This window comes from Rhincodon typus, chromosome 2 (assembly GCF_021869965.1).
Source record: "Rhincodon typus isolate 14 chromosome 2, sRhiTyp1.1, whole genome shotgun sequence".
NCBI lineage: Eukaryota > Metazoa > Chordata > Chondrichthyes > Orectolobiformes > Rhincodontidae > Rhincodon > Rhincodon typus.
Window position 1 is genome coordinate 13,819,404 of NC_063333.1, and position 12,570 is coordinate 13,831,973.

General features: G+C 39.2%; 1 protein-coding gene across 8 annotated transcripts in view; it reads right to left on the reverse strand.

Annotated features, from left to right (window-relative positions):
* The window catches only part of kmt2ca (lysine (K)-specific methyltransferase 2Ca), a 179,345-nt gene that overhangs the window by 145,013 nt on the left and 21,762 nt on the right, over nucleotides 1–12,570 (reverse strand). For all 8 annotated transcript variants that reach the window (XM_048606763.1, XM_048606774.1, XM_048606756.1 and 5 more), the window contains one exon: nucleotides 1,841–1,957. In XM_048606763.1, coding sequence (XP_048462720.1) covers nucleotides 1,841–1,957 — 117 coding nt within the window. The remainder of the gene's footprint in view (nucleotides 1–1,840; nucleotides 1,958–12,570) is intronic.

The window sequence follows — 12,570 nt, forward strand, 5'->3', positions numbered from 1 at the left end:
TATTGCCCGTATCTGGTTGCCCATGAGAAGGTGGTGGTGAACTGTGTTTTTGAACCATTCCAGTCCACGTGCTGTAGGTTAGCCCACAATGACCTCAGGGAAGGAATTCCAGAATTTTGACCTCAGTAAAGGAAAGGCAATCCATTTCCAAGTCAGGATGGTGAGTGGCTTGGAGGGTTTGCAGTGGTGTTCCCATATATCTGCTACCCTTGTCCTTCTGGATGGAAATGACTGTGCGTTTGGAAGATGCTGTCCAAGGATCTTGGTGTATTTCTGCAGTGCATCTTGTAGACTGTACACACTGTTGCAACTGAGCATTGGTGGTGGTGAGAGTGGATGCTTGTGCATGTAGTGCCAACCAAGTGGGCTGCTTTGTCCTGGATGATGTCAGGCAAAACACTCCTGACCTGTGCCTTACACAGGACGCACCAGTAATGAAACAGTTCTTTGCTTAATAGCATTCAACACCTCATTTAAATCATTTTTCCTAATGGTGTCAGATACTGAGCTAAACTAGCAGCAATCACAGTCTAGTCCAAATCCAGACCAGATCTTGCCTGATCTCTCTCATACCTGTACTGTCAGTGGAGACTGCTGAGCAATAACCTCTGCCAAACCTCCCATTTCATTGGAGTGAGACCAGTCAAATCAACACAGAAAAGGAATTAAAGCCTTAATCAGACTGTACAACCCCCAGCACTGCATGCAGTTAATTAGATCAATCAGTGGCAGCTCCTATTGTTTATTAACTATCTCTAGACAAGTTATAACTTTTCTTTGCAAAGTTTTGCCACTAATTCTAGATCTATTACATCTTGATTTAAAATCAGAATAAACTATTTTAGTGAGAAGCTCATACAATGAAAATCACTCCAAGACCTGAATGACACATCATTTTTGAGTCAAGGTTCACATATAATACAGAAGTTCAACAAGAGGATACTTTTTAAAATATGAAACATCATCTTAAACTTACGTATTTTCTGTTGTTTTTATCCATTCACTCTTTTATTGTGTTTTTTTTGTTTCAAATGGGACCTTCTGAAATTATACTTACCTTGGAGACGTGTTCATCTTCAAATAATTCAGCTAAGAAAAATTCTGCAACCTCATGTGTAAGAAAATCCAATTTCAACCAATATGATTCCAAGGTTCTTATTGCCACCAGTCAATTCACTAGTTAAGGTTCTTGAAAAGCCCCTTAATGATGGCTCTTAAATAAATCCGAAGAAACAAAACTAGCAAAACAATTTTTCACAAATGATTTTACTAAACCAGATAAAAATGAGGGAGAGAAAGCATATGTAAGATGAGAATTCTCTCCTTATTGAGCCGTATGATAAAAAGGATAATGATTCCAGTTCCACCCTTCCAGTAAATTAGTGGGAAGTTCAGCATTCTAAATTCAACTGGGGAGGAGTACCATAAAAGATATTTAACAAAGGACCTGATAACACTGGGCAATTATAGAACAAAATGTCTGTAAAGCACTTATTTGTCAAAGGACAATCTTCCTTAGCACCTACGTGCCTGGTGGAAAAGCAACATTTCAGTGTCCATTTAAGTTCCAGAGTGAAGTCAAGTGATAATGTTACAAACATGCCAACAGTACCCACAAATAATATTAAAACAAGAAAGTAGAATGTAATAGTATATACAATTGACAGAGCCAATAAACTGCCTTCCAAACAGATTTATTCAACCAAGATCAATGTAATAACTAACAAGATACATCAGGTCATCAACAGTAATATAAAAACAGTACAATTGGAACAATAATCTCCCTTTAGATAAATAGAGTCCATATCCAATCAGAGAAATAGAAACAGTGTCCACTTACTCCTGGTGTTATAGCAGCACCAATACCATTTTTCAGTTTTGACCTGCCTCTAACTCCCCGTCCAGAGTGTCCTGTACCACGTGGTCTCTTCTTCCCAGGAAAGCCAGCACCACGACCCTATTTAAAACAATACTTCAGAAAAGTCTTGTTTTGAATATAATGCACCCCCATATTTCTCAAGACTAAAAACAACTTGCATTTATGTAGAAGTCATTAAAACAGTAAAGCAAATTCATGTTTCGCAGGGGCATTACAAAATACAATAAAGATACTGAGGTATTAAAAAAAAACTATTAGGTAAGATGACCTAAAGCTTCAAAGAGGCGGGAATTAAGGAAAGTACTGAAGGAACAAGGTGAGGCGGAGGCAGAAGTATGGGGAGATTCAAGGCGGCAATTCCAGAGCATACACCCTAGTCATCTGAATGCATGGCTACCGATGATGAAGCAATTACAACTGAGACACTAGAACCAGAGGAATACAGCTCAGAATGTTATGGACTGGATGAAGTTAGAGTTAGGAAGGGATCAGGCTCGACGGATTTGAAAACAAATAATATTAAAATTGAGGTGTTGTTTAATGAAAGGCTATAATGGGACAGCAAGCAAGTCAGGGTGAATAGGATTTAATGCAAGTTGAGACATGGATATATTTTGAATCACCTCAAATTTACTGAGGGTAGAATGAGAGATGCCAGGAAGGCCTAAATTGGACATTAAGTATGGAGGGAACAACACATGGCTGGAATTGGGGCAGTAGTAGTAGCAGTAGCCTACAAGTACAACGTTTACAATAATTATTATTTTTGTGGAGAGGGGTGATGACAGCAAATTTGAAGGGGAGAGGAACAGAACCTGAAGAGAGTAATTTTTCATGTGCGTTAGATAGGTAGAGAAGTTCAGTGGTTAGTAGTTTAGAGGGAATAGGGATCATTCAAACGACCTACCTCCATTCCCTTTGCAATACATAAGAATGGCAAATGTTTCTGTCATACTAAAGAAGGTATATTTTTTAAGGAGTAAACAATCGCATACTGGTAATGTCACTGAACTAGTAAGCCAGAGGGACGTGTGCCCAAATTTCACCATGGCAGCTGGTGGAATTTAAAAACAATTAATAAATTTGCACTATAAAATTAGTCTTAGTGATGGTGACTGTGACAACAATCACCAATTGTTATTTCCAAACTATCTTGGTCACTGATGTTCTTTAGGGAAGGGAATAGGCTGATCCTTGCCTGACCTAGTAACTGCACACTCAGTGATGTGGTGCATTCTTTTCAGTTTTTTGAAAATTTCTTCATGCAAGGTGGGTGCCACTGGCGAGGCCAGCATTTATTGTCCATCCCTAATTACTCAGACAGTGCTTAAGAGCCAATCACAATGATGAGTCACATGTGGGCCAGACCAGGCAAAGACGCCAGACTTCCTTCCCTAAAGGACAAGTAAACCAGGATTAGCTTGTATGAAAGTTGACAATCAGGTTAGCTTTTATTCCAAATGTCACCATCTGCCATGGTGAGATTCAAACAATAGCCTGGTTTTCTGGGTTACCAGTCTACTGATATTACCACTACACTACCAACTCCCCTCAATTCAGTTTAACAGCAATCAGGGATGGGCACCAAACTTCGGCCTTGTCAGCAAGGCTCACGTTATTAAAGAATGATGAAAATAACTAAGCAAACATTTTAGTAAAAACCATCAAGAAAAAAAGCTGTTATTCGCTTTTACTATTACCTATTTCATGAATATATTTCATAATTTAAACACATCTTTAATAAAACAGACAGCAAATCCAAGAATAGTGTACTTTAAAAGCTTTATTTACTGTCAGCAGGCAAAATAATGTGATTTTCCTCCAAACACATTGTAAATTAGTCACTGTTCTCAGTTCAGTTTTTATATCTTTTTGATAGACCTCATTTGTAAATTAAATATTAACCTGCAACACCCAAGAATCAGCAATAAATTGGTCGATTGAAGGTTATTAGGAATGACATGCAAGAAAGGAGTGAGAATCTCACTGTTACTGCCAAATAAAGAATTTCCACTGAAAAAGAAACTTAAAAGTCTGGCTCAAGGACCTGTATGCTAAATACAAGTTCTATTAAAAAAAAAATTATGAATTGCTCCACAAGGGCTTGTTACTGACAAACTAAATCTTGAAAATAAAACATTACTGCCATCATCTGACTTTTGTTTAAGCAAATGATATGTTCCTCCACTCCTGCAACAAACTATCTCGGTCTTTGGTAGGTGGGGTGGGTGAAGCAAAACTCTACAAATCTCAGTGTTTAGCACCTTGTGCAAATACATATTCTTCACGTTACAAGTTCAGACAACAAAATCAAGACAACTGGTAAGCTCTTGGTAAGCATCACAAACATGCTCAATATGTCCTCATCTTCAAACTGATCACTGGACAGCAAGTAAGGATGGGATTTAAGAATCAGAAAGAAGTTCCTGCACAGACGTTTCATTCCCAACAAGTACAGACTACAGGGATCTAAATATACCTCCACATTGAAATCTGTAGTCAGTCTTAAAATGGCGCAGTAAAATAGCTTTGCTCATAATCTCTTTGAAAAGATACTACATATTATAATTTTAAGGATAACATTCTTCATTCTTCGATGGATTCCAATGATCACAATAAACAAATAAACAAAATTAGATTCCACCACTAGAAAAACATGAAGGTCACAGAATCAAACTGTAAAAACTGGTATCACAGCACAAGAAATAAACTCTGCTACTTATTTTCTGGCGAAATGATTTCTCACCCTCAAAGTAAAGTATTATAATGAAAAAGTAGACACTGTTGCATGCCAAGGGTATTTTCAGGCTGACATTTTGTAGTTTCACTTTCCTCTACAATAATCTTCATTATATATTGAAAAGTAACCTGTGCACAGACTCAAAATGAGTCAACCAATACTTCAGTCCAAACTATATCTAACGTGAAAGTAGTTATCCCCAGCAAAATCATTTAGCATAACCTAGTTTCTGGAACTGGACAGAATGTTCATCAAGATGACTCATTTGAATGTGAAGTCTTCAAGTTTTAGCTGCAACAATTACAAATCTGGAGAACCCCAATACTTCACTCAATATTTTATTAATTTTCATTACTGGAGTTGAAGGATCAAACATAGAAGACATAATAACAAAGCTAAGCACTGTTGAAAGAGACCATTCAACATAAATTTTATAAATCTCTATGAAGGTTATGAAATTTATTGTCTCATTTAGCACTCGTAAATTATTTACGAGATATTACCTCAAGCATCTATCTCAATGGTGTTATGAATTAGCCCAATGTGAAGTGTGTTTTTACACAATTCTGAAATATTTTTACTTGTTTCTACTTACTGTCTATTTAGTTTCCATCAATAATGTAACACTTTCTGGATTAATCTCTGTTCAACTCTCTTATGAAGTCCCCTCCCTCCTGCAAGGTGAAAAAGTCTGAACTCCTTGTGACGTTAGGGCTAACCTAGCTAATTTTCTGTGCACTATTTCCACTGTTTGCATTGTTACCTTGTGCTTCAACAAAATGTAACTCCCCTACCAGCAAATGAGATTATAATGCTTCAGCACAAGGGCCTCAATCTTGTACACTGAACTTGCATTTACATAATACTCTACTACATTCTAAATTGCTTCACAGCTCATTACTTATTTTAGAAACTCATTCACTTATGTAAAAAAGTAAATAATGCACTGTTTTAAAGTATCAATTCAGAGCAGGATATTGACCAGGACACAGTGGAGATTGCTTGCACTTCTTCAGACAGAGACATAGATTATTCCATGCCTGAAGCACGGGGAAGGAGATGGTGTAAAGGAAATGGCATTGGATTGGTAAATTAGAGTCCCATACTAATGCATTGGGAAAATGAATCAGAATCCTACCTACCTACACTGCAGATGGTGAAATTTGAATTCAATAAAATCATCAGCAATAAAACTGTGGCTGCAAGACTAAGTCAGAGCCTAGGAATTCTCTAGTGTGTATCTCACCTCATGTCTCCCCAGTGTCTGTCCACCATCTATCAAATACAAGTCAGAAATGTGATAAAACAATGCTGCTTCATTAGCACTCTTAACATGAAATCATCCAGGGTAAAGCAACCTCATCCACTGTCGTCAGCATTTGCCTCTCTCCGTCCTCCACCACTGACAGTGGGGCAATAGTGAGTACCATCTACAAGATCCACAACAGGAACTCATCAAAGCTCTTTCCTCTGCACATTCTAACTCTCTCTCCTTCCTAAAAGGATGAGGGCAGATGTACAGGGACACAGAGATTCTGCCTGTTTTTCTTCTCTGGGGACCACAGGGTGAGTGACACGGGTCAGTGACTTCTGGAAGTGAATGCCAGGCATAGATTCTCAGAATGGCTCTGCTGCACCGCTTAGTGGGATCTTTGGATATCACCACCTGCCAAGTTCCCCTCCAAGCCACATGCCAATGTAACTTCAAAATATATCACCATTCATTCACTGTCACTAGGTGTAATTCCTGGAAGTCCCTTCCAAATAGCACACTGGGTGTCCCCACACTACAAGGACTACAAGTTCAAGATAACAGATCACCATCTCCTTTGACAGTAGTTAGGGATTCCATGAATGAATTTTTAAAAAAAGGCACAAGTGGGTGATGGAACATGCTTTATTTGCCTGGATAGGGACAGCTGCACTATCACTTGAGAAGTCTGATACCACCCACGAAACTTGTTTGCTTGGTGCCTCCTCCTTTTGCAAACATGTCCACCATCTCATGGGCCACTTATAATGACTGTGGTGTGTGCTATCAGCCATAGATTCCTTTGTTGCACATCTCAAATCTGTAATCTCCACCAACGTGAAGAACAGCAGCAGATGCTCGTAAACACTAACATTCCTAAGTATGTTACGAAGACTTCATACTTAACCATTTTTATGGACTTAAGTTTCAAGGATTGCGGATACTTGGATTCTGATTTTTTTTAGAAAAACAAAGAGGTCAATGAAAAGACGGAGATGCGTTTTTTTAAAAAACACATTTCTTGGTGTCACATCTCATGTATTAATTGCTTCTTTATGAAAGACCACCAATTGGGTTTCTCACTGTCAAGTTGCAGCATGTGTTTTGGATATTGTTTGGAGTAACTGGTGATCAGCCTGTTGAAGAAAAATCATTGAAAAATGTTTGGTTTCACATTAAACATTGTGTTTATTTGATTTGATTTATTACTGTCATACTTATTAAGAAACCTCATTAAAGGATCATTTATTTTAAAATTAATATAGATAAAACATACGATTGGCCAATTTGGGAAATCAGTAAACAATTACATTTATGTTAAGACCCATGGGGATTAGAGAAAGACAATGCAATCCTCCCATTTCAGTCATAACAAATAACACATGATCTTCACTTTAATATATAATTATTGCTGCTTCAACATTTTGGCAAGGTCCAGGAACTTTCTAAAAGGCAGCATTGAGAGCCCATCAAATGGTCTGCAGTACTTCAAAACGTAATCCCATCAAGTACAGTTAGGGATGGATAATAAATTACTGCCTTACTGTGAAAGAACATCTCTTAAGTGTGAATAAAAAAACCTGTACAGTCAGGCAGCCTTGATTTAATACATCAGTTGCAATAAGTACTTCAAGGCAACACAACACCCTCCTCAGTCATGTATTGAAGTGTTAGCCTAATTTGTGTGTTTACATCTAAAGTGGAGCTTAAAGTTACAACCTCAGGATCACAGGTGAAAGCATAACCAACTGAAACAAACGGAAAAACCTCAATACCTATTAATATCTTATCCTGACAAGTCCCATCAATGAGCCAATCTGGCGGATCAAAAAAGTGTAAATTTGTGCAGTTCAGATATTCAAGATACAGTGACCAAGATAGATAGGAAACTATGTTAGGAAGAGGATACAAGAAATTTGCATACCTATACAGACAGATTGAGAGAGAGGCCAAAGTCTGACAGATGGAACGTAACATGGAGAAATGCGAATGACTGGCAATCTACCTGTGCAAGGTCCATGGGGATGAGTGATCATGACAGAATTCAAAAGAGAGTGATGCAGTTGATTCTACAATGAGGGTTGTGAATTTAAAAAGAGGAAACTACAATGGTATGAGGCACGAGTTGGCGATGATAGATTGGGGAACATTAAAGGGAAGGCCGTAGAAGGGCAATGGTGAAAATTCAAAGAGCGCACGGTGGACTGCATCAATGATTCATTTCTGTCTGGCACAAAAGTAAAACAGGTAAGGTGGCCAAACCATAGCTTACAAGAGAAATTAGAGATCGTATTAGAACCAAGGGAGAGGCAATCAAATTGGCCTGAAAAGAACAGACCTTGGGAGTGGGAGAATTTCAGAATTTAGCAAGGTGGTGGTGGCGGGGGAAGGTGATTAAAAAGGAGAAAATAAAGAACACGAGGGAGTAAGCATGTGGGAAACATACCGTAAAAGTTTATAGAACATAGAACAGTACAGTACAGTACAGGCCCTTTGGCCCACAATGTTGTGCCGAACTTTTACCCTAATCCTAAGGTCTATCTAACCTCCACCCCTACCTTATGCTATCATCCATATGCCTATCTAATAGCCACTTAAATGCCCCTAATGAGGCCGATTCCACTACCCTCTCCGGCAATGTATTCCACACCCCTAGCACTCTCCGAGTAAAGAACCTACCTCTGACGTCTCCCCTATGTCTACCTCCACTCACTTTAAAACTATGCCCCCTTGTAATAACTTTCCTAGGGTGGAGGTAAAGTCTCTGGCTGTCCACTCCATCTATACCTCTGATCATATTTCTGTAAAATATGAAGAGAAAAAGATTGCTGCAGACAAGTATAGGTCTCTTGTAGTCAGAAATCAGGGAACTTGTAACAGGGAACAAAGGAATGGTTGACCAGCTAAATACATACTTTGGTTCTATGTTCACAATAAAGAACACGGATAACATACTAGAAATGTCTGGGAACACAGGGTTTAGTGAGAAGAAGGAGCTGAAGGAAATCAGTATTAGCAGGGAAATGGCGTAGGGGAAATTGATGGGGAGTGAATGCTGATAAATCCCTAGACCCTGATCATCTACATTCCAGAACACTTAAGGAAGTGGCCATAGAAAAAAATGGATGCATTGATGGTCATCTTCCAAGATTCCAGAGATTCTGGAACAGCTCCTGCAGATTGGAGGGCAGGTATTTTAATCCCTCTATTTAAGAAGGGAGGCAGAGAGAAAACTGGAAATTATTGACCACTCAGTCTGATGTCAGTCATGGGAAAATGCCAGAGTCCATTATAAAAATTATTAGCTGAGCATTTGCAAAGTAGTGACAGGATGAGACAGGGTCAATTTGGAATTACAGAAGTGAAATCACACTTGACAAATACACTGAAATTTTTTGAGGATGTAACTAGTAGGAATGACAAGGGAGACCCCCTGGATGTTGTTTATTTGGACTTTCAGAAGGTTTTCAACAGTCCCACTTAAGGGACTAGTAAAATTAAAACACATGGGTTTGGGGGTAGTGTAATGAGATGGGTAGAAAACTGATTGGCAGACAGAAAACAAAGGGTAGGAAGAAATGGGTTTCTTTCTGAATGGCAAGCAGTGATTAATAGATGCCACAGGAATCAGTACTTAGTCTCCAAGTATTGGCATAGTAATGATTTAGATGACGGAACTAAATGCAAACCACCAGGTTTGCAGATGACACAAAGCTGGGTGGGAGGGTGAGCTGTGAAGAGGATGCAGAAATGCTACAGGGCAATATGGATAAGCAGAGTGAGTGGAAAAATGCATGACTGCTGCAGTGTAATGTTCATTAATGTGAGATCATCCATTTTGGTAGCAAAAACAGGAAGGCAGATTATCAGAATGGCTATAAATTAAGAGAGGGGCATGTGCAATGAGACCTGGGTGTCCTTGTACAACAGTCTCCTGCGCTTCGTAAGTACAGTTATGAATTAGGTAACAAAAAGCACAGATGTAACTCCTAACCAGGAAAACAACAGATACCAGGAATTCCTCATAAAGCCTCAGATACAAAAAACTTTCTATATCCTGGCCAGCAATGTAGTTAGCATACTCATGATTCCCTCAAAGTGTATTTCCATTTGTGGCTTGAAACAAGAGAAAATTCAGACAATATTGTCTGCCTGGTCAGGATGGAATTATAATCTGCAACTTTACTGACAGAACAGAACTATTCTGAAGATAAATGCCAAACAGAATACCTCAAAACACAGAATATGGTATTAATGATCAAAATTGGAACAATGATTTTAAATGATATTGAAAACTTGACAGTAGGTAAGGCCAAAAAGACTGGCTCTTTGAGAGTCTAAAGTAGCACTCTACATCAGTTGCATCACCAAAAATACATTGTTTTTTTCTTTATTCATTCAAGGGATGAGGGCATCACTGGCTAAGCTAATTGCCCAGATAGCAGTTAAGAGTCAACCACATTGTCGTGGGCCTGGAATCATATGTAGGTCAGACCCCGTGAGAATGGCAGTTTCCTTCCCTAAAGGGGATTAGTAAACCAGATGGGTTTTTCTGACAATCAACGACAGATTCATTCATGGTTATCAGTAGACTCTTAATTCCAGATTTCTTTTTTTTAAGAATTCAAATTCCACCATCTGCCATGACAGGATTCAAAGCCGGGTCCCCAGAACATTATCTGGGTCTCTGGATTAACAGACCAGTGACAGACCGCAGCCTAGTGGTATAAGGAGCCAAGATCTTTATAGTTAACAAACTCAAATGATGGATACGAATGCAGAATGAACTGGAAACTATGTTAAAAAAAAAACCAGTAGCAATGCAATGGCAGACATTTAAGATATTATTAAATAGCTCACAACGATTTATCACAGTGGAAAAGACATTTTGAGAAGACTGTACCATCCGTAATTAAATACGGAAATTAAGAATAGTAACAAATTGAAAAATTACTGTACAATTTTGAGAACATCAGTGGCAGGTCAGAAGACTGAACAGATTAAGAAACCACAAATACTAACTCAAAAATGAATGAAGGAGGAAGGATTAGATGATGAGAGAAAGCTAGCTCCAAAAAAAAAAAAGGAAAGGTTTCCTTAAGTATTAAAAAGGGGAATGAGTAATTAAAGTTTGAGTTGTTAATCCAGAGATGCAGTCTTGGAATTAATAATGGAAAACAAAGAAAAGGCAGAAACAGGCAGTGGTGTGGCCATTTTCACTGAAGACTACTCAGGCAACCTCCCAAAAATACTTGAAAATCAACAAGGGTAAGGGGGGAGGAAAAGCAGTTTTTCCAAAACCAGGAAAAAGAAGCTAGGAAAACTATTAGACTGATATTGTGACAAGTCCCCAAGACCAGATGGCCTCTATTTCAGGTTTTAAAAGTAGCAGCTGCGGAAATAGAGACCCTGAACATACCCTTACAAAATTCCTCAAGATTCTGGTCCCAGCAGACTGAAAAACATCCTTTATTCAAGTAAGGTCAGAGGCAGAAAGCAGGAAATTGTAGGCCAGTAAAAGGGTAATTGCTTGATTCTATAGCTAGGTTGGTTTATGGCAGAATATTTTGAAAATTATGATGGGATTAGGCAGAATCAAAATTCACGAAATAGAATTTCAAAAGAATTTAAGAGTTATTTGAGGAAATAAAAAGCAGAATGAATAAAGTGATGAGATGTACTTGGAATTACAAAAGTTGATAAAATGCCATATCAAAGGTTATTATACAAAATAAGAGCTCATTTTGGAGGAAGTAACTAAATGGCATGGATAAAGGACTGGTTAACTAATGGGAGACTGACAGTGAGATGTGTTTTTGGGTTGACAGGTTGTAACTACTGAAGTGCCACAATTGTTTATAATCTCATCATGATGATGATTCTCTTCCACTTGCAGGCTGAGTCTGTAGGGGGCTGTATATACCAATGTGGCTTCTGCAGGCTCTGTTACACTTAGAGTAGAAGGTGGTTGTGGGAAGGAGTGGGTGGGCCTTTGGTGTGGCAGCACTGTCCTTTTGCCTGGCTTCTGCTTTTTCCCTACAGCAAGTCGAGGGGCTCAATGTCTTCCGGGATGCTCCTCCACTTTAGATGATCTTGGACCAATGATTCCGAGGTATCTGTGGGAATGACGCACTTCGCCGGCGAGGCCTTTAGGGTATCACTGAAGCAGTTCCTCTGTCCATCTGGGCCCCACTTTGAAGCACCTGCTTGGGGAGTCTCTTGTCAGTCACGCGGATGATGTGCCCAGCCCATCACCGCTGATCAAGGGTGATCAGTACCTCAATGCTGAGGATGCTGGCCTGGTCAAGGATGCTGGTGTTGGTGTGAATTTCTTCACTGCAGATTTGCAGGATCTTGCACCGGCAGCATTGGTAGTACTGCTCCAGCGCCTTGAGGTGTCTGCTGTAGTCAGTCCACGTCTCAGAGCAATATAGGAGGGCAGTAACCACCACAGTTCTGTAAACCATGGTCTTGATGTCAGATCTGATGTTGTTGTCCTCAGGTGACCGAAAGGTCTATTCGTCGACAGCTGCTTTGGCTGACCAGACACTTTGGAAGTATTGGAAATGGTCAACATTCTCTAAGGACTCCCTGTGGACCTTGATGATCACTCCACAATGCCAGGCCAGCTTGGTGGAGGGCCTCAATCTTGTGGATGTTCAGGGCGAGGCTATCATATGCCTCTGTCAAAGGTGTTGG